This window comes from Balaenoptera physalus, assembly GCF_965194825.1.
Source record: "Balaenoptera physalus genome assembly, chromosome: 3".
Taxonomy (NCBI): domain Eukaryota; kingdom Metazoa; phylum Chordata; class Mammalia; order Artiodactyla; family Balaenopteridae; genus Balaenoptera; species Balaenoptera physalus.
In genome coordinates this window covers 53,655,800-53,679,138 of record NC_138890.1, presented here as the reverse complement: position 1 = coordinate 53,679,138, position 23,339 = coordinate 53,655,800, and the positions used below count along the sequence as shown (strand labels likewise).

The window sequence follows — 23,339 nt, the reverse complement described above, 5'->3', positions numbered from 1 at the left end:
ATCTCCTTGCCAGGTGGTATGGGAATTCATTTTCTGTATTTCTTCTGAGAAGCTGAGATTTGTCTAAAACAAGCACACCCCATGCATTTCGTAGGGAGAGAGTCAGAGGCAAGCTGGTACAATTACCCCAAAGAGCAGACGGCCCTCCTTAATCCCGCAGGGCTGAGCACTTACACTTCCCCTGAGTTCCCGAGGGATGTAGAGTTTGTTTGGTAGATGGGAGATTTAGACACGCCCTTCCTCTTGTCCTTCTGAGAAAGCTGCTGCCAGTGGAAATTTTAGCTCCCTGTCTGCCTTGCCCCGGGCACCCTGCCCGTTACCTTATTTAAAATGTAGCGTGGACGGCGAGGACTTCAGGAAGCTCTCTTGCCCAGCAGTCTCCCGCACCGACCACAGTAACTCATGTGCAAAGAGCCAAGGTCACCGGCAACCATAGGAAAGCCATGCAGAGACCCCAAATCACACAGTGATGGGTTATTACCTCTGTGTTCGACACTTGATACAAATCCTTATAGGCCATGTAAACCATGAAGGAGTTCACCCCTGCAAGAGAGGGATGGGAGGGAAGACAGGAGGAAGACAACATTATCACGACCCTGCTGCGTCATGTGCTCCCACTCTGACACCCCCCGGGCCCCGAGGGCATCACAGGCCCCTGCCCAATGCAAAGCAGATGCATCCCATTCTCCGAGAGCATTTTTCTATTTCCTCCTCTACCCTGTAAAATTGATGATTCCTATGATGTCATAGCAGAATGGTCTCTTCTTCTGCGTCTCCTTCCTGCCTCCCCCTCCACTGTTCCCAGCCCAGGGGGCCAACAAGCCTCGACACTGCTCAAGGCAGGATACAGTGTCAAGAATCACTGCAGCACACTAGCTGTGTACATACACTAGGAGTGGCACCACGTGCTGGGTCAGCGAGCTTGGAAAACCTAACCCCTTGAGCCTCGGTTTCCTCATCTGTAAAATGGAAAAATAACACCATCCTGCTTCATAAGGCGGTTGGAAACTTTAAAAGAGACAACACATGCAGAACTCTTAGCACCAGCACATGGTTGATCTCCTGGGAGTGGTTTATTTCGCTCTCTGTGAGCGCCTGCTCTCCACCAGGCCTAGGCAAGGTGTTGGGTCTGAGAAAGAACTAAGATCTAGAGCCTGTCCTAGGGGAAGTAACAGAGCTAATGCAGAGAAGTCAAGGTTCACCTTGGGTTTAAATATCTAAGTCATCAGCGTTACAAGGAAAGAGCCATTTAATTTCTCCCCCCAAATACACTATTAATAGAGTAATTTACAGAAATAGGTGGGACTGGGGGACAGAGAGTCATTTAGAGGAAAGGAGGGTAATTTTGTTCTCCAACCATTAGGGCCATGTCAGCCCACAGTATTCCAGGCCAAAAGTGGACTGTAATCTGGGACCTTCCCTACCCAGAATGGTGCAACTCAGGGCAGTTTTCCCCAACACACCCTTCCCACAAGCCTCTGGGTCATCCGTGGTATGACTCAGGCCCTTCGGAAGGGAAGTGGGTGTTAAAGCCGTTCACTTTTCTACCTAGTTGAGATGCAGTGTGAAAGGAGACACAGAAAGAAGGGAGGAAGGAGACTTCCCTGGCGGTCCAGTGGTTAAGACTCCACGCCTCCACTGCAGGGGGCGTGGGTTCGACCCCTGGTTTGGGAACTAAGATCCCGCAAGCCGCGCTGTGCAGCCAAAACAAAAAAAGGGAGGGGTTAATCTCACCCTCTGTATCAGATAGTGAGAACTGGGCAGAGCTTGTGGGGTGAGGGGGGGGATGCAAAGGAGAGCTCGTCCTCTGGGAGGTCATCCCCTCCCCCTAACCCCGAGCACACTGCCTTCCACTGCACTCCTGGCCTTTGCATCGAGACTGCTCATTGATAACAGTATTATAAAATTAGTATAATAATAATTATTATAATATTATTAGTACTAGTATCGTAGCACTACTGTTACTATTATAACAATATTCTGCATCTTGCGGCATTTATCCTATTGCTCTGCACCGGCCTGCTTCCTTTTGCCGTGGATACTGGCAGAGGCCATTCCTCATACTCTCCTAAGTCCTCCAGGCCCCCCTTGGATGTGGAGCACATCACATGTCTGCGTGCATGTAGAGGGGGTGGTGCGTGTGTGAAATACTTGACCATCAGAACACAGAAAGAAGTAAACACAGAAGAATCTAAGTCAATGGGAACCTAAATCATGGACTCATAGAGAGGACACAGACACACACAGATACACACACACACACACACACACACACACACACACACACACACACACAACTTTCAGGCCCTAAGCTCCTATCTGGAGTACGAACACAGCTTTGCTCCCAGAAATATCTTAGCCTTTTCCGAGGATGCTATTGTTATATAAGAGTAATGGTTGGATCTTTGGAATCAAAATGATAGAGGTTAAACATTCCTAATCTCATATGTACTAGCTGTATGACCTTATGTAAGACGTCAACCTCTCCTGACCTCAGTTTCTTCCTCTGTACAATGGGCAGTATTGCACGGAGGTGCAGAGCACAGGCTTTGGGTAGATCTACTGCTTACAAATTCTATGCTCTTGGGCTACTTATTCTAAGCCTCAGGTTCTCTAACTGCAGAGTAAGGATAATAATTCCTATCTCGTGGGGATCCTGTAAGGAATAAGTAGGATGGCATAAAGTGCCCGGTCCATAGTGGTACCCCTACATCTGGCATTCATACTCAAGGTTCCAGGGTCCAGCAAGGAGAAGCGACTAAATGAGTGGACAGTATGGGAAGTACAGGCAAGGGGGAAGGGAGGAAGGCACATCCGGGCTCACCTTTGTCCTTGATAAGGCTCTGCACCTCCTGCTTGACGCTGTCACTCCAGTGGGTAATGTCCACATGTAAGGAATAGTCACAGCAGCTCTTGCCGTCGGCCCACTCCCGCCACTTCTCATAGGCCTCCGTCAGGCTGGACTCGGGCTCGGGCACCACGTGGTCAACTGAACAACAGAGGACCGCATGGGCGACTCATCGACACAGCCTTTGGTCCCCTCTGTACAGGTCTGCTTTTGCTCGCTTAGCTACGACAGCAAAGTCTCTAGTTCTTGAGCATAGCATTAACCTTAGAAAGGGTTCCCGGGTGGTTTCAAGGTTGCTGATGATTCAGCTGTCACTTAGCTATGGGATCTTGGGCGACTTACTAGCTGCTCTAAACCTTAATTTTCTCATTCTTAAAATGGGCACCAAGTGGGCTTGGGGACAGGGGTAACACTGCCTTCCCTCTAAGTTTGTTAAGGGATTAAATGGGAAAATGCATGGAAAGTGCTTCACCTGATGCCTGGCACATCGTAAGGGCTCCATAAATATTAGCTATCAATTGACGAGCGCCTACTGTGTGCCATGATTACCAGTATTACAGGAGTCACTGCTGGCGATTCAAAGTTGGACTCCCTTCTATGGGCAGAAGGAGGGGCTTTAAAGTTATGTCTGGCACAAGAGAATGAATCCTCGTGCTTACTGCCATAGGAAAGACCTGGTATTAGTTAAGTGAACTTGACGCTTGGCCCACAGATATTATTTCCATGCAAACTTTTTGTCAAGAATATGGTTTCTTTGAGGCCAAAACCTACTCTTGCAGTACCTGCAATGGTGGATAATACTTTTAAAAAGAATAAGATTTACACCAATAACACCGGTGAGGTTAAGGCAAAAATTAGAGTTTGTCATAGTTCCCCATGGCAGTCGAGAGAAAGTATGAATTGGTACAACTTTCCTAAGAACAATTTTGAAATGTATATCAAAAACCACGACATTTTTCATACCTCAACAATTATTCCTGTGCCTAAGAATTATCCCTAAGGAAATAAACATGGCTATATGCAAAATCTGGGTTCTCAAGATGTTTGCCACTATTTATATATTTATATAAGTGAAAAACTGGGAACAAAGTCTTACAATAGGGAAGTTTGGTTAAATACATAAATTGTGATACCTTCAGAAAACGGATGTCAGGAGTCCATTTAAAATTTGGTAGAATAAAAATAAATGAATGAAAAGATATACATGACATATTAATTAGTGAAAATAGAAGGCTAAAGCACAGTATGTTTATTACAATCCTTTTTGTTAAATAGAAAAAAATATATAGCCAAACTGTGACAGTGAAGTGAGATTTATGGGGTTATTTTTCTTTTTGCATACCTAGGGTTTTTAAATTATCTACAAAGGACATGTACACTTCTGTGGTTCTTGTATGCCTTCCTCTCTTCTCACGTGGAGCTCCTTCCCTAATGCAGAAGCCCAAGCCTAATGCATATGTCCAGGAGTCTGAATAGGTCCAGCTCCTCGGCAAGATGGCAGAAAGCCAGGCCAAGATCACTCGTTTCCTCAGCCTTCTAGCACAGGCAGCCTAAGTGCACTTATCGGAAAGCAAAGGCATGGAGCTATGTTACTGATGCCTGGACCCACACCAGGGCCTTCGTGGGCAGGCAGCTGCCGAGAAGTCAGCTGGCTTCCTCCCTTTGGCTGAAGAAAGGCTTTGGTCTCCCAGAATTGCACCTTTTATGGCCCTGACACAATTTTCCTGGGTTTCCACACCCAACTAGCTGAAGCTGAACCCTGCTACTGCTCCCGTTGAAAGGAAGCAAAAGACAGTGAATAAGTCTACGGCTCAGGCTGTACTGAGTTCTTAAGTGGATGTATACCATGGTAAACAGTGCTCTTGCCGACCAAGCTGGGGGCCAGGGCTGGGACGGGAGCCAGTTCATTGGGATTCCTTTGGCTTAGGAAGGAGTGCCCTGGAATGCTATCTGCTCAGTAATCCAATGGCATTCAACTCCCTAGGTTTCTTTGGAATTGCAAAAGTCACCAGAAAAACAAAACAAAACAAGAGAAACAACCCCCCAGCTTGCCCAATCTTAAAGATATGAGTTGGTCAGAATACAGCACAGACCAAATAACACTAACCACCATTGAAGCCTCCTAAGTTCTCAAGAACTGCAAGTCTCATTATCATTCTCTCTGGGATGCTTCTCAGTCCCATTCTCACTGCTCTGCCTGTACTCTCTGCCCCTGCTGCCTCAGACCCAAGGTGGAAGTCCTGAAATCGCTTTTTGCCCACGATCCACAACTTTTTAAGTCCCCTTTCCGCAGAGATTGGCCCAGAGATGATAAGTGCTGATTCCCCACCCATGGCATACCAGGCCCCTGCTCTAAGGCAGAGAGAGAAGACAGCTGCTTTCAAGGTCATGAACCTCCTGAATGTCCTCTATGCGGTTACAGGAGCTGCCAATGTCCTCACTATAACCAGCTTTTCTGAGGTCTCATCAGGCAGAAAGTCTAAAAACTGAATTGAGGGGAAGTGTACGAGTTACCAACAGAGACCACTGCAGTTAACATGTTAGTTAAACTCACTCCCTAGGACCCCTCGCACGCTTTACACAAGTGTGTAAAGTCGGGGGACTTACTGATCATGGTGGTGCCCCCGGCTAAGGCAGCCTTGGTCCCTTGGAAGAAGTCATCCACTGTGGTCATTCCCTTGTACGGCATCTGGAAGTGAGTGTGGACATCGATGCCTCCAGGGGTCACCATTTTCCCATTGGCCTCAATGGTCTTCACCCCTCCAGGGACAATCAGATTGTCTCCAATTTGCCTGGTGAGACAGGGAAACAACCAGCAATTTAAAAGAATGACTTCCAAGATAAACATAGTATTATAAGGATTTGAAATGTTGTAACTTATGTTTATCAAAGTAGTCTTTTGCAAGTTATTCACAAGTTTAGCAATCTAGAAACAAAGACAGGTATCCATAACAGAAAACATTTTTTTTTATTACAAGACATTGAATATAGTTCCCTGTGTTATACAGTAGGACCCTGTTGTTTATTTTATATATAGTAGTGTGTATCTGTTAACCCCAAATTCCTAATTTATCCCTACCCCCCTTTCCCCTTTGGTAACCATAAGTTCGTTTTCTATGTCTGTGAGTTTGTTTCTGTTTTGTAAATAGGTTCATTTGTATCATTTTTTAGATTCCACATACAAGTGATATCATAAGATATTTGCCTTTAACTTACTTCATTTAGTATGGTAATCTCTAGGTCCATCCAGAAAACAAGTTTTTTATAGACACAAAACAATCTGATATGCAGTTTGGTAGGACCGTGTGTCCTGGCTTAGTACTGTAACCCCAGTGGTTTAACCATGTCTAGAATATAGGGTGTGTAATAAATATTTTTTAATAAGTGTTTTTATTATCCTTTTCATTTTGTTCTTTATTTAAAGGTCAGGAAGAACATTTGCAGAAGGACCGAATGGCTGTAAAATAATGAACTGTTAGGAGAGACTGAAGGAGGTAAAGAATCATTTTAAAGAATAGGTGTGTGAACTTTGCTATCCTCCAAATGGGTTCATCTGTGCTCCTAATAACAAATGGAATCTGTCTAGGGCATTTCACAACTCAGACTTCACTCTCAATTCCGTCCTTCCCTGATAGTTTATCCGTCAATCACAGCTGATGGCAGATTCTCAAAGAGGAAGCCAAAGATGCAGATGCCTACACCAGCTGCTTTTGTATGGTCAGCATCTCAGTAGAAGTTTCAAGCCTAGGAAGGTGATTATGACAACCTCCACCAGACACAGCTTCACCCAAGAAGCTTCACAGCATCCCAGGGAGGCAGAGAGGGGGAGACTGGGGTGGGAAGGAAGCCAATAAGTATGCCAAGGGCACACTACACAAGACAAATGTCAAATACAACTACTCCTAGCATAATGTAACCGCATAGACCATGTATGTTGCTTAGTTCACGTCCTTGATTGAAACATCCAGTTAATTCCAGGTAGACTTATGATTCTTTTTTTTTTTTACTAAATTTATTTTATTCATTTTATTTTTGGCTGCATTGGGTCTTCGTTGCTGCTCGCAGGCTTTCTCTAGCTGTGGCGAGCGGGGGCTACTCTTCGTTGCGGCGCGCGGGCTTCTCATTGCAGTGGCTTCTCTTGTTACAGAGCGTGGGCTCTATGCGCACAGGCTTCAGTAGTTGTGGCACGCGGGCTCAGTAGCTGTGGCTCATGGGCTCTAGGGCGCAGGCTCAGTAGTTGTGGCGCACGGGCTTAGTTGCTCCACGGCATGTGGGATCTTCCCGGACCAGGGCTCGAACCCGTGTCCCCTGCATTGGCAGACGGATTCTAAACCACTGCGCCACCAGGGAAGCCCTAGACTTATGATTCTTAAGGCTCTACATTATCATGAGTCCTCTCCTACCTTGGGGACACATGTACTCCACTGCCAGTGGCATGAATACTTTCTGCTTTTGTTCATAGCCAGCTAAGAAAGACACTCTCCTGGGGTAGGAAGAAGTCTACCACTTGCCTGACAAAATCTAAGTTCTACAACTAAAATTAAGTCTTCCTGACATCTCTAAGGGTTCACCCTTACCACATCACCACTCTGCCATTCCAGAGCCGCCACAATTCAAAACACACTGTGGAAAAAATGCAGCCTTGATTGTAACTCCATTCTAGTCCAGATACTGGCCAGTGTGTTCCCATCTCCCTCCCTCACTGATTCACCTCTACGGGAAACTGAGAACCAAGGGCATGAAGAGTTGCCTGGCTTGGGTGTGCCTATGTATGTAAGCTTCTACCAATTCTGACAACTGGTGTAACACCCAGTCTGAAACCAATCAAGTGGTTCCCCACTGAACCAATCAAGGTCACCTTAATCCTTGAAGGCTTTAGCTTCTATCTCCCCTCCTTGGTCAAGTTTCTACTGACAGCCAGGTCTAGTAATTAAGAGTGTGGCTCTGCCCTGGATGTGGGCTATGGGGATTCGCAATCTTGGATCTGCTAATACTAGCGTTATGACTTCGGCCAAGTTACTTAACCTCACCATGTCTCAATTTTTTCATCTGTAAAATGTAAGAAAAGTGCCTCCTCCATAGGTCTGTTGTGTAGATTAAACGTTAATCTGTGTTAAGCCCAAAGAACACTGTTAGTTAGGCACATGAAAATTCAGTAACTATCAGCTATTATAATCAATAACCATCTTAATCTCACATAGCCCTCTCCTTCCTCTGGAGCTCATCTGTTCTACTAACTTAATACTCGATCTTGATATTATCTGGTGATGCCATGTGTTTTGCATGTACAGACATGTCACTTCCCCTAGAAGACTCTCAGGTCCCTGGGGGAAGAGAGCACGATGATTTGGGTCCCAATGATATCTACCATAGCATGTGACATAGTACGTGTCCAGTGCCTGAGACAACTGCTTTGCACATAGCAGGCACTCCATCAATCTTCACAGGAAACAATTCTGTAAACACTGGAGGAAATTATTTCTGTTTTTATGCTCTTGGAGTTAAGAATGTTGTTGGAGATATATCATTTTATAGGACTGGGTGAAGATCATGTTTATACACCCTTTTCTCCACCATGAACACACACATCTGATGGTTAAATTCCTTCTTTAACATCCTTGGCAAGTGGCCTTCCAGTCTATTTTAATAGAGATGGCAAAGAAGACTCAGTTTATGTATTCAACTATGGTAGTAGGTGCCTGAATCACTGCGTGAAGATGGATTCTGAGCCTGTATTTAGGGCTCAACTGTGAAAAGTTCTGGGATCAATTAGTGATGCCTGCCATGAGCTCTGGAATGAGGAAGAAGCATTAGGTACTAAATTTTTTTCCAACTCTGAAAAATCTCTAAATGAGGGAACACACTTCCGCCAGAGTGGACTATACACAACAATTTTTTAGTAAGAGAAAAATGTAGAATTAATCGTGGCTTATATTTTGAAGAAAGTACTGTTTTACACTGGTTGGCTTGTCTAACAATTCCATTTTTCCTACTTCTAATATGAAAAAGTATTTATGCAAATTGGCAAGGCTACCAAACACAAATATCTTCATTCTTGCATTTGTTTATTCATTCATCCATTCATCCATTCATTCAATGCATTGATTAATATGTTGATCTTTAGCAAGTTATTTACTCTCTCTGTTCCTCTTTCTCCTCTATCTTCCTCTGAAAAGGGGGTAATAAGAGTACTCACTTCATAGGATTGCTGGCAGATTAAATGAGATAAGGCATGTAAAACATTTAACGCAGTTCCGGGCACATACTATATACTCAATAAAAGGTAGCTCTTACAAAAGTCTCTATGTGTTAAGTACTGGGTTAAGTGCTGCAGATACGGAGAAGAATAAGATATGGTCCTTGCTCTAAGAGGGCCAACAGTGTCAGAATTGCTATGATTGATAAAAGCACAGGGTTTTTAAAAGCTCATCAAAGGGAAAGCTAGCCTAGATTTAGGGGCTGGTAAGAATGTTTGCCTACAGAAAGTTGTATCTAAGCCAAGTTTCCAGAGATAAGTAAGCAATCTATAACCAGAATCTTAAGCTAGTCAATGAAGCTGAATAAGATAAAAATAAAACTGAATGAGGCCAGGGATGGCTCATATGGTGGGTTGGATATACCAGTTTTATACAATATCTTATCAATGTGGGGAAGTACCCTGCTTTATGTGATGAAGGCTATGTGTAAATCAGATCCTTTTTTAAAGGTCACTATGAAGTTACACATAAAGGTTACCTGGCTGTGCTGCTTACAGGCATCCAATAGCAAACCATTTTGTAAAGTAATTATATATCCCTAAAGTATCTATTTGGAAATCTTGCATGAAATGTATGTCCTATCTGTGCTCTGCCTATCCAAGTCCTACCTAAGTCAAGGTTCAGTTTAAATGCCCTCTCCATCTCAAAACCTTCCTCTGAAGGGATTTCTCCTCCCTGTGCACTTCTAAATTACTTATCCTCATTTGAACTCCTTTGGTACCTATTACACTAGGCCTTATATTTTTAGGGTGCTGTAATTTGTGGAGGACGTTTTCCAGTGACCTTAAGGACAGTGGTGACATCTCCCAGTTCTCCAAGACACATAGAGTGCCCATCAATGCAGCTTGCCCAAAGGGGCCCTTAGCATCATTTGGGTGACTGAATTCAGATTTTTCACTTCATTCATGTAATCCAAGTGAACTAAGTCTAACTCCCATTTTTAAGGGATTATGTGCATCCAGACTGAAGGGCTAAAATACAAACTCATTTTTAAGGAGGAGAAATGAAACACACAGAAGCAATGGGCTAGTAAGCAAAAAAGAAGCAAGTTTCCTTCTGAGCCTCTAACGAAGAGAGTTCAAAAGACAAAGCAAAGGGTACTATATACCTACTTTATTAAGCCATCTTCCATGTAAATATCAGCGTAAAAGGATTGATCATCGTTGACGATTCTGCCTCCCTTGATCAGAAGACGGTCGCTCTAGAAAAGAAGGAAAACAGGAGTCATTCTCACAGCTAGGATTTCAGAGAAGAGAGGTCTGCCAAGGTTCTCCCAATTCATTGTTTCAGAGGCTTAGCAGAAACCATTTTCTTAAGACACCTGTGTGCTCGGTGCACTCAGTTTTCCTGTTAGGTATCCAGTCTTTCTCGTGTGACCCTATTCAGATTATTCTGGAGTTTCGCCTCCTGCTTCTGCAACCTATCACAGCCACTCAGAAATGTAGCTACTCTTTATATTGTCTTTTTCCAGAAAGCACTATATAATGCAAAGTGGGATAACATCTACCTCAGTGCCTAGCACTCTGTCTGGTATTCTGTTGGCACTCAATAGTGATTCTCAAAAACAGAACTTAGGGTCAGGCATATAAGGAAATGGCCTGTAAAAGTCTTTACATGACAGGGGGATCATGTTATGTTTAAAATTCAGGATACTTATACATGTGCACACATGCACACAAAGTTGTGGAATGTATAACTCAAGGTGGAGAAATTATGCAGGATTCATATTTGCTTCACTATACTCAGTATTTCTCACATTCTCTGAAACATATTTCTTTATTGCTTTTCTTGTGAAAAAAAACTGCTTTTCTTATGAGAAACGTCTTTTTAAAAATTCTAACTTAAATGAAGTTTGGATAAGTGATCCAGCTGGAAACAAGGCACATACACTCCGAGGTTATTAACAAAATATTAAACATATATTTTATTTATAAGTCAGGAGAGACACAAATCACTTGTCAGCTTTAGAGATCACAGATTTCATTAAATGAATGGAGCTTAGACCACAGCATGAAGGATGGACATAGCTTTGTTGGGTTCACGGGGGAGAAGAGAATCCCTAGGAGTCTGGTTGAGTGGAACTGCAGCCTGAAAAACAATGGTGGGCTGCAGTTTGTTAAGAATTCAACATACAGACTTCAACTCTCCACCCATCCATCCATCCATCCATTCATCCATTATTCACACATCCACTCACTCTGCAAATAAGTATCTAATATTTACTGTTAAATAGGTGGGGAGGATGCAATTGTGAGCCACACCATCAAGGTCATTGCTGTGATGGAACTTAAGGGGAAGTCTAGCAATAAAGAAATAAAGTCATCAAAATAAGTAAAACAATGTAAAATTGTATCAAGTGTCACAAAATACAGGGGAGTGGGGCTTGTTTAAATAGAGGCTGGAAAAGGCCTTTTCAGGGAAGATTAATTTAGATGGAGAACTGCAGGCAGCGAGAACAGTGTGTGCAAAGGTCCTGTGGTAGGAAGAAGTTTTGTTTCTTTGAAAACCTGAAAAATATCAGTGTGGAGGAAGCTTAGGGATCAAGGAGGGAAATGGCATGAGATGATGCTGGTGAGGTAGGGCTTTCAAAAAGGACATAGGTTTAACAGGGGGAGGAAGCCCCACAGACAGGCTGACTTCTGGCTTCTGAAATCAAAGACTGTGAACAGGGCCAGAAAATGAGAATTGAAGCTAGGGCTCTGCCAGGGATATAGCCAATTACCACTTACTCTCTCCTGCTTCCAAGGTATTGGGTAAGAATAAGAAATTTCATCATACTGTATTGTCAGGGGGAAGGATTTTTTAAAGATACAGATCAATGAGGTGTTGAGACAAAACCTACATATATGGCAAGGAAGATATGCTAATGAGGTCAAATACAAACTCCTACCACACGTGATCTCCAAGCCCCTCAGGAGCTGGCCTCTGTCAGTACATCCACTCTGTTAGGTTCTATCACATGTTGCGTCGTATTTTATATGGTGGCAAAACTAAGAGACATGTAGTTCTAGCCACCTATCAGGCTCTCTGGCCACTAAGCCTTTGCAAAGATGTTCTCTCCGCCTTCTCCTATGTTCACCTGCCACTGACAACCATCCTCTCCATTGTCAAGCCTCAATCAAAGGGTTTTTCCCCTAGGATGCACTACCTGACTTTCCAACAAATTCTACCTGCTCCCACTGTAGCTGAAACAATGAATTGTTCTCCAAGAGTTGGTTTACTGTTCATCGGTCTCCTGACTAGACCAAAGACTCCTGTAGTCTTAGAACTATGTGTCTTTTGATCTTTTTACCTTATTCCTATCTTCGATAGCTGTTAAATATTGGTCAAATGAATGGCTGAAGGGTGGGACATAGGAGGTTGTACTATATATCAGAATGATAAAAAGGCCATCTGAGTCAGAAAATTATGTGAAGTGGTCGGAATATTGGACTTTTAAGGAAAAAAAATTTTAATTGAAGGCTACTGTAATCTACCACGTTAACAGTAATTGCAAAATTATAGGAGGCAGTCCTAGGACTGTGCTTCTCAAACTAGGGTGCACATTAGAAAAATATAGATTCCCAGGCCCTGCTCTAGGCCAACAAATATGTATTTTATAAGCTCTATAAACGGCTCTTAGGCAGCCATCAGCCAGCCCAGCACCAAGTCACAGACAAGCACCAGGAACCACTGCCCCAGACACAGTTTGTGTGTCTGTGAACGCGACAAAAGCTTCTCCAGCAGGAGCTTCATACTAATAATAATCTTGGTAACTATAAGAGCTCCCTCGCACAGCTCAGTGCTTTTCTGATGTTCTTTATCTTTCTAGCAAAGAGCTGAAGTAAGCTGGTTTAGGGAAAGGGGCCAGGTACTGCCTGAACTGAGCCCAGCCATGAAATATGACCGTCCTCCTGCCTGGGGGCATCCAGTCCTGAGCCACTGGGGATCATCACTTCCTTCAATAAGCATCAAATATCAACAAAGGGGAAAAAGCTATCTCAGGCCCCTTGTACATCAGGGGTGTAGTAAGAGGTAACCCAAGTGGAATTAACATCATTGAGATGGCATCGTTAAAAACTGTTCAAATGCTAGTGAAATAAGCTTGACTCAATCATATCAGGAACCTAAACAGAGCACAAAGATGAATTGTAGCCTGGGGTAAGTTTCAGAGATGGGAGTAACAAGACCCCTGCTCTATGCACTATAGTATTAATATTATTATTTGTCTTTATCATGTAGAGCAGAGATATCAAAACCACAACTCACAGAGCTCAAGCAAATGCTGTTCCTGGGGGTCTTCAGCTTGTCCCCTGAACTTTTTTTAAAGTGGTTAATAAAACTGCTTTATTAATTTTAACTCTTTCCATGCATGTGGGATCCACTACAAAGGACAACCCAGGCAAACAGTCATCAGACACAGAAGCATTTGAAAGGCAAGTCTTGGACTTGGCATTGAAGAATGATGCAACGACTGACCACTCCCAGGTCACATAAAACCAGACCTCCCTGGTTACAGAACATGCTTGTGTGTGAAGTCATGGACCAGCCTTAGACGGTAACACATTCTGGTGCCCAAAACCAACAAGATGAACAACTCTGACAGCTCTGGTTAAAAGTTACCCTCGACGGTGTCAGAAAGGTGAGCATGGCTCTGAGGGGCCTCTTTGCTTTCTGTTCTCAGTAGCTGAGGCGGTCAGGAACCCGAGAGCTGACGCCCAAGGAGGTAACGTGGTCTAGATGGGAGCCGACCAATGTTTCTCATGCATTAATAGGTATAAAGGATGATGGTACTTCTAGAGCACACAGGGATAGTCCGGAGGGTATTTGGAGCCCGAGATGAAGCTCTTCAGAGCCTGCAGCACCAGGCCAAGGACTCTGGCTGCTTTGGGCCCTGCACGGCCACCAGGGCTGACTGCAGCCTGGTCTTGTGGCCCAGCGGGGTGCCAGGTGTGCCAGCTGCCAAGCTTGGGCTCCACTGGGTTCTCCCACTACTAGGAGAATCGGGCCAACCACTTAACCAGGTGTGTGATCTTGAGTTAGGACTTAACCTCTCAGCACCTCAAGTTTTTTATTAGCTCAGAGTGGATAATAACACCTAGCTCACCTCTCAGGGTGGCTGCCAGGATTAAATGAGGTGGATGAAGGGGAAAAGGTGTGTGTGTGTGTGTGTGTGTGTGTGTGTGTGTACATGTATATATAAAATATCTAACACAGTAAACACCTATAAATATTAGTTACATTTATTCCACTCATTATTTACAGTACTTTAAATTTTTATAAAATGCCTTAAATTAAGAAGCATACTGGGGAGGGATTATTGTTCCCATTTTCCCAATGAGGAGATCTACACAGAGAGACAGATGACTTTCTCCAAGTGACAGCGCTGATTAGTTCCAGTTGGAAGTAAATCCAGGTCTCCCATCTCTTGGCACCAAACTGCTTTCCACCTGAGGCCACTGCACCAATAGTGCCTGAACCGCATGCCAAGTGGCTCTTTCCGACAGGGCTGTCCCCTCTGTTTGACACTGCATCTGACAGTTCCAGAGCAGGAACGGCTGACTTCCTCTGCGGTGGGAAACTTCAGGAATCCAATCACTTGTAAGCCACTACTTACAAAATCAGTGGATTAGACCTGCCCCTTATGGCCTGAATGTGTTAATGCAGCTTATAAAGGGACCTGATTTACAATCCAGGGTAGCAGAGGCCCTTGAAGTTTGATAAAGTCCAACCCTTTTTCCTTCACTAGGATATGACAATGATTAGAAAAGTCAAGTATAAAAAATCAAGAGTTTGTGAGAAAATGGGAGAGAAAAGAGACAGAGAGAAACAAAGAAAAGAAGGAAGGAAGGGAGTGAGAAAAGACAGAGGTACAGAGGGGACAGGGGAGCAAGAGAGGGAAGGGAGGAGGAAATAAACTTATAACAAGGGATGCTGTTAAGAATGGCTGTGATTCAAACTAGAATAGAAAATGCAAGGACAGGATCTTGAACTTAAGCCGGTTGGAGATGCTGGTTCCCATTTTAGTTTTCCTCACCTAGTCTTCAAAGTAAAGAACTTAAATTACCACGTCTGTCTGAGCTAATGAGAATATGCCTCCCAGAGAACCAAGAGCCCTCCGTGGATTTCTTCCCAGTCAGTAAAATCAGCCCCAGAACAGTACTTAGGACACATCTGTTCTATACTCTGCAGACATGCCAGCAGCTCAGAATAAAAACTATAATCCTAGGAAGAGAAAAAGAGAATATAAACTGAAGAAGGAGTCTTCCACAATAAAATCTTTTAGTACCTGTGTTCAAATCACAATGCGCAGACTCTGACCCTCAGTGGGGACTCAAGATCCTTTCCAAGTCCAGATGAAGGCGCAGGTGGTTATTTAAAATAAATTCTCATCTGGGTAATTAGATTTGACTCCCTAAAAACACTCCCATGCTTAAGAATACAACAGGATGGATAGACTACACAGATGAAATCTTGTAGCTTTTCTTCCCCAAAGCAGCATCGTTTAAAGAAGACAGAGAAAAGGCTTTCTAAGATAGTCCTGGTTGCCTCAACATGGTATTTAGGAAAAGGTACTGAATAGGCTTTCAGGAGACCAGAGTTCTCATCACACGTCTGCTGTTAAATATGCAACCTTGGGTGAGATGCACAGGCATGAGTTTGAATTCTCCAACGAACACTACCTGTGTCTGGGAGAGTGACTTCTCCTCTCTGGGCTTCAGTTACTTCATCTGTGAAATGGGGGACAATGATATCTTTCTCTCAGGGTGCTGGTTAGGACTATGGGGGTTCCTATACCTAAAGGGCTGAGCTCTGCTTGGCAATTTATAGATGCTTAGTACATGTGAGCTGCTATCATAATTATTCTTCCTTTCAATCATAACTGGCCACTGTACAATGGCCCTCTCACAAATATTCTAGAAGAACTGAACTAACACTTTGTTAATCAAAATCTAACAGACCTTGCCATAAAGGGAATTCCAGAGGCGCCAGTCCCCAGCCAACCCCCAGCAACTGTTCTCAGCTCCTGCCACCAGCTGCCAAGGTCAGCCAAGACTTCTTCTTTTAAACCCACTCCCACAGGACAAGTTCCCACGGCCCCTCCAGGTCACTCTTCCTCTGGAAATAAGCAGATAACAATCTACTTGCTCTCCTCCAGCAGGAATGCGGAGTGGGTGGCAAGGTCTCAAACCTGCCCCCAAACTCACCCTCCCTGCCCAGTGCATGGATCTGTTTCCAGGCCCCTCAATGACAAGCATGCCATGGAGACGGAGAGAACGAGTAAGGTCAGGGAGGAAATAAGACTTCTTGAAGGGCAATGCAGTTTCCTGGCTCTGAGTCTTTACTGAAACAGGGCATAGTTGTACAGGGCTGGCTATTACAAACCTCTGAACTGCTACAGATGAATCTCAAAGACATCCCTCCTTTCTCTCACCACCCAAACATACTTATGACCAAGTGTGCACCATGGAGGCTAATGGTGGGAGTGGGTGGGGAGGAGAGTGGGGAGGGGAGAGTTGGGGGGGGGCACTCCCTTCAAAGCACAGCCCACCGAGCAGAATGCATAATGAATGGCAAGCACTGTTATCTCTTTCATGTGTTTGGTTTGGCCCTGGAAGGACAGACCACAAGGTAGGAAAGCAGTAATGCAGAGGAAGCAGTAGCCAAGGGCAGGATTAACCAGGGCAGGGTGGCGGCTCCCTCTTCTGAACTAGAACATCAAAGCCAGCTGTGTGCATTCTTCCCCCCCAAGAACTTCACGTTCACCATTTTGAAGACGTAATTATCGAAGGGCCAGACAAGTGATGTGCCCTGCCCTGGGTCAGGCTGGAGTGGGGGAATGAACCGTGGATGGCATCTTAATCCCAGCCCCCGATAACACTCTCCCAGTCTTTAACAGGGGTCCAGACACGGATAAGCACGAGTGGATAACCAGACAGGGAACCAGAGGAGGGGGAGGGGAGGGATGACACAGCGATGGACAGAAGGAGCCCCAAAGCCATTCCAAACTCAAGCAGGAAGGTCTGCTGGGCCTGTGAAGCCCAAACCTCAGTCACTATTGTGCTATTTTCATGATACTGGACAGATCCTGGTACAAACTGTACTGTTATTTACTTAATATTATCCTGAAATAAATATATTTTAAAAGTAAACACTGTCTCACTCCCATAAATTCTAAGTCAGTATCACTTACCAAAAATAGACAGTAAACCTAGGAATGAATACAATAAAAACCTCATGAAATTTTGGCTCCATCCTCTGCCCTCAAAAGGGTTCTGAAGGATGAGCTCAGATCTGCTACCTTTGTTAAAAGGAAGATTACCCAGTGTCAGGGTGGGGCGGGGAGTGGAGGGGTGGTATTCAAGACAAAGTAGCACTATCCTAAGACTTTTTCCTTGACCTGCTCAGAAGGTTAGAAAAATAATTAGAAAGGGGACAAAATTTCTCTCTTTGTGGTTCAGTGTTATTGAATGTCCTCTTCCAGAATCACCTAAAATGATCTAACGTAACAACAGGACTGCCATCCCTGCTCTTGAAACATGGACCGACATGGACCAACAGGAGCCAACATGGGCTTGAGCAGTGTCCAAAGCAGAGTCACAGGGACGTCCCAGGTACTGGGCAGCACAGCACACGGAGGAGGTTATTGGAATGAAGGATCACCGTTTCAGAAGGTTAGGGAGGAGGAGAGAGAGGGGCAGGGTGGGTAAATCTAGTGTGAGAACAAGCACGCCTTATCATAAAATAGGATGTGACAAATCTGGGTATGAGAAAAAAAATGTGGTCCATCTTTAGCTGGGCTTTGGGGAAGGAAAAATGGAAAAGGTTGCTGTCTGGATGGAAACCAGCCCTAATCACAGTTTGCAAAGCCATTCAGTATTTAGGTAGCGACCAAGGGAGTTTGGAAGCCAGAGCTGCCTTGGCATCTCTGCTACTAACTCATTGTGTGATTTTAGGCAAGTGGCTTGATCCAGCTCTGGGCCTCAGCTTCTTCAGCTGAGTGAAGGTGTAGCTCTCTAAAAAGGCCCGTTTACATATCTGTAAAGTACAGATACTAATGCCTACCTCCCCGGGCTACTGTGAGAATTAAATATCATGATGCAGGGTTGGGGCACTTAGAAAAAGCTCCATGGGTGGCAGGCATTACAAATATTACTACTACTACTAATTTCATGATTGTGCTACCACCTCTATTTATTGCTCTGATTATGTACATGTACAATTAAAGGCAAATCCAAATTGCAGTATAAATGTAAGGTAGCTACTACTATTACATATAAAGTGCCTGAGAAATGTGTTGCTCAGGACAGAGTATAAAGCAGAATATAGATTGAAGAAAAGTCAGTGCTTTAGAGATCCATTCATGGTCACCTTTGGTCTGGGTTTATAAGAGAGTTTTGTGTTGTGTTTGTTATTTGGGTTTTTTTTGTTTTGTTTTGCATTGTTCCTTTTAGGCCTCAAATCCATGTGTTATGGGTGAAAGCTCTCTGTCCCATATGCACACTAGGAAACTGGGGTCCAGCTATGTTCAAACGGGATCCTGTGTCCCATTAGCTCAACAGCCTGTGTAAAAGCCAAGCGCCTACTTCATCAGGAAGGAGGGCCTGAAATTTCAACCAGGTCTTGATTCTAGGGATAAACAGGTTTAATAATTCATTCCTGAAACGTACACTTGTGTGACTACTGGCTGTGAAGATGTTATGTTAGGTGTACGGGAAGGCAAGGACAAAACAGTCGGAAAAATTAAGCCATGACCACAAATAATAATGTGAAGTAAAAAGAGCGAGGGTAAAACTATAGAGGCAGTGAAATGATCAGTAGTTGCCAGCAGTTTGGGGAGGTAGGGGGTTGGAGGGAGGGGTGAATAGGTGAACAGACAGAGCACTGAGGGTTTTCAGGGCAGTGAAACTATTGCGTAAGATGCTTTAATGGTGGATACAAGGCATTATGCACTTGTCAAAACCCATAGAAAGGTACCCCCAAAATAGAGTGAACCTTAGTGTGAAACTATGGGCTTTCATTAATAACATATCAATGCTGGTTCATCAACTGTAACAAATGTTTACCACACCAATGCAATATGTTAATAAAAGGGGAAACTTGGGGGGGGGAGGTGAGTGGGAGGGAGTACATGGGCACTCTTACTACTTCCTGCTCAATTTTTCTGTAAACCTAAAAGTGATCTGTTATACAGCGGAAACTAACACACCATTGCAAAGCAGTTATACTCCAATAAAGATGTTTAAAGAAAAAAAAGTGATCTGAAGAACAAAGTCTATTAATTAAGAGAGAGAGAGAGAAATGGGAGAAAAATCCTCTGGTAGAAATCAAAGAAGGGTCCACAGAGGCGAGCCGAGGTGGGTCTTGGGAAAATGGCTAATCTGGACACACAGGTACGACCCAAGGCAAGTGGGGGAACGATAGTTCATAACTATAGCATTTACTGAAAACTTCTTACATGTCAGAAACTCTTAGAAGCTTTATGTACATTTTGTTCAATTAATCCTCAACGAAATGAACTATCTGCTGTTATTCTCCCCACTGGGTTGATGAAGACATGGCAGCTTAGGGGGGGTTAGTGCAGGGTCTGGTGTCACATAATGTAATGTCCCAGTCATGGGGAAAACCAAACGTATCAAGGCAAGAAATGCATTTCAGGGGAAAACTGTGGAAATGGGTGGGGTCCCTGATGCTTTGGATCCTGGAAGAAGGGGATGCAAACAGTGGCTGGCTATGGGGTTTGACCTTTACCCCATAGGTCCTGGGGAGCTGTGGAAGGATTTTGAGAAAATGAGTGAAATACAATCGCCGGGTTAAAAAAAAAAAAAAAAAGCTGACAGAATGGCCATGCTGGAGATAAAGGAAGGAACTAGTTAGAATGTAATAGCAAGCGGTGGGGGGGAAAAAAGGAAGAAAAAGCAACAACCTATATCACTCAGGATGCCAGGAAACAGATGAAATACTCAAATTGGATTATTAAAGCGCACTTAACAAAGGGATTGTTTGACAAAGCGTGGGCAGGGTTTAGGGAGATTAAAGGGATGGGCGCATCCAGAGCGCACCAAAAGCAGGGAGAAATGCCATCCCCAGGCCCAAGGAGGCCAGAGGAGCTGAAGAGGGCAGCTGTACGGAGAGGGCGCCTGCTGTGACCTCCAGCAGAGGCACGTCGCCACTCCACAGCAACCCAGCAGCAAGGAATCAGAGGGAAAACACCCTGACTTCGTGGTCCACCCTCCCACCAGTCCCCCAGTGGTGCCCCATCAACTAAATCCAACCAGGAGCCCAAGGGCAAAGGACCTACTGGTGCAGCCCAGACAGGTCCAGGGTGTGGAGCAGGACAGAAAACCTGGGCGAGGGCAGCTGAAGAGGCAAACAGAAAACATCCAGCCTAGTCCCTGAACATCCAACCATGGGACACAGTTTAATAAACTGCAATACAGCCACACTGGGGATTATGGCGCAGCTACTTTTTAAACAGGTTAAATTTATATCTTGAACTGAAGAAATATCTAAAATAAGTAAGAGGCAATGTGCAAAATACGATACTGTTCTTGCAAAAGCAAACAAACAAATACTATTATTATGTTTCTGTGTGAGCAGGAGAAAGGTCTGGAGGGAGGTATACCAAATTTGTCAACATTAGGTAGGGTAGGGGAAAAGGATGCAAAGGGAGGAGGTATAAGGAACTTTTTTCTTTTCTCTTTCTCCTCTATTTACATACATTATGTCACTAGTTGCACAATGCATATGCCATTTTAGAACTTTTAAAAAGGATTTAATATAGAAAATTATAAAAAGGAAAAAAGAATAAGGAGTTTGCTATGGTCCAGATGACAGCAAGAGTATGGATTAGAACATGTATGGCACACTGCAGAGGAAAGCTGGAATCTAATCAGCAACTGAAGGGGAAGAGAAAGTGACGTGCCACTATTTACAGTAGCCAAGGCATGGAAGCAACCTAAGTGTCCATCGACAGAGGAATGGATAAAGAAGATGTGGTATATATACACAATGGAATATTACTCAGCCATGAAAAAAGAATGAAATAATGCCATTCGCAGCAACATGGATGGACCTAGAGATTATCATACTACGTGAAGTAAGTCAGACAGAGGAAGACAAATACCATATGACACCACTCATATGTGAAATCTAAAAAATGATACAAGTGAACTTATTTACAAAACAGAAACAGACTCACAGACATAAAAGACAAACCTATGGTTACCAAAGGGGATAGGGGTAGGGGAGGGATAAATTTGGAGTTTGGGATTAGCAGATACAAACTACTATATATAAAATAGATAAACAACAAGGTCCTACTGTACAGCCCAGGAAACTATATTCAGTATCTTATAATAAACTATAATAGAAAAGAATCTGAAAAAGAATATATGTGTGTGTGTGTGTGTGTGTGTGTGTGTGTGTGTATATGAATCACTTTGCTGTACACCTGAAACTAACACAACACTGTAAATTAACTATACTTTGATAGATAGATAGATAGACAGATAGATAGATAGATAGGAAGTGAAGTGCCAAAGGTAAATGACATTTCAAGGCAGGTTGGCCAGGAAGAACCGATGAATAAAAATGCAGAAGAGAAACGAGTCACAAAGTTGGGGTGTGAGAGTATGAAGAATAATTTTGAGGTGCTGGTTAGCCACACACCAAATAGGCAGGAATGGGGACTTGAGATTTAACAGGCTGGTCCGAAGCTGATGGATGGAGTTGAGTTAACCCTACACTGAGATGGCTATACCAACTGAAAGGCAATGAAGGGTAGTACGGACGCCTGGAATGGTAGTCAGGACCTGGATTCTGGTCCCAGCTCTGCGAACCCAAGCAAGGCACTTTGCCTCTCAGGGCTGCTGTCCACTGAATGGGACCCTCTTCCCTCTTTTAGAAGCAGCTCTCTCTCCACTTTGATCATGTGTGCCTGGCAGCTGGCTTTGACTGGGCCTTTGGAATGACAGGAAAGCCCAGTGAATTCCCGCTTTTGCTTCTCAGAAACAAAAAACTCTTTCACTAAAGCTGAAAGCCAGCCAAAATGCAATCCCCAGAGGAGCAACGCGGGCTTGGGCCTTGGAATGTGTGAGCGGCACCTTCAAATGACAGGCAATTGCTCCCCATCTATTTGTGAAGGCCACAGGGATTTTTCTCCAAGTCTGACCTTATACTTTTCAATTGGCCAGGGCTGCCTGGGGATTGTGGTTGCAAGCACACAACCACTGGCTTCTGCAACTTCCTAAAACCGGCCCGTGGTGGATGCGTCGACAACGTACGGCTGCCGTGTTGCAGCTCACACCACGTGGCCACAGAAAGGGTCCTTGGAGAGAGAGCATGGGAGGGAGGGACTGTTTCAAAGAGCAGAGATGCTCTCGGTTTGCTCTGCCAAGGAGTCCAGACATCAGAGATTGGGTCTGTACAGGACAGCAAAGGGGCCTGCCTCTTCAGTCACTTTGCAGCTGAAAGATCTAAGTGGTGAATCTGCCAGGGCAGCTCAGTGGAATGGTGAAAAAGAGAAGGGCTTTACAGTCACAGCCCTGGCTGTAAAATGAGGACAATGATATCTGCTCCAAAAGACTGAGGTCAGGAGTCAAGCCCAAATTCTGGTGCATGGTAGTGCTCAAGAAATGCACGTTTCTTTCAAAGTTGGACTCAAATCTTCTCATGTCCACATCTTTCACCTGGATGCCTACCCACTCTCACTGCTATCTTTGAAAAGTAGTTTGACTTTTCACCTCTTTTTAGTTTACATATAGGCCTTAACTACCTTCCTGTAAGAACCCAAACATACTTCCTAAGGAGTATGGGAAGCAGAGGAGGTGGGGCATTGTCTCTTTTTTCTGGCTCTCTCTTGACACAAGAAGCAGACAGTGGTGATGACTGACTCTCTGGGTCACAGCCTTCTGGTACCTGCAAACCCACGGCTCTGCTTTCGTTTGATAGATCGGTGGTTAAGCACTGACTATTTTTGACTCTTAGGCCCCAAACTTCTCCAAGTTATCTTGACAGAGAAAACTGCAGATGCTCTGAGAACAAGGACTTCAGGAGACCAGGCAGACCTGGAATGAAATGAACCCTTGAAATAAATATAATTGAGGCACCACTGGAAAATTACCAGAACTCAAAAATGAGACTAGCGGGCAGTTAATCCTGTGACAAAAGGTTTCTTCATCTTCAGTGAAGGGTTCACCCAATCGGCACCTCCCGGGATATATTCAAGACTGCTTTCTAATTGCAAATGCTAT

General features: G+C 44.2%; 1 protein-coding gene across 2 annotated transcripts in view; it reads right to left on the bottom strand.

The window, feature by feature from the left end:
• Positions 1 to 23,339, bottom strand: part of DPYSL3 (dihydropyrimidinase like 3) — a 113,321-nt gene that overhangs the window by 27,623 nt on the left and 62,359 nt on the right. For both annotated transcript variants that reach the window (XM_082454177.1, XM_082454178.1), the window contains exons 2-5: positions 10,218 to 10,306; positions 5,456 to 5,640; positions 2,825 to 2,989; positions 482 to 543 (exon numbers count right to left, since the gene is read on the bottom strand). In XM_082454177.1, coding sequence (XP_082310303.1) covers positions 482 to 543; positions 2,825 to 2,989; positions 5,456 to 5,640; positions 10,218 to 10,306 — 501 coding nt within the window. The remainder of the gene's footprint in view (positions 1 to 481; positions 544 to 2,824; positions 2,990 to 5,455; positions 5,641 to 10,217; positions 10,307 to 23,339) is intronic.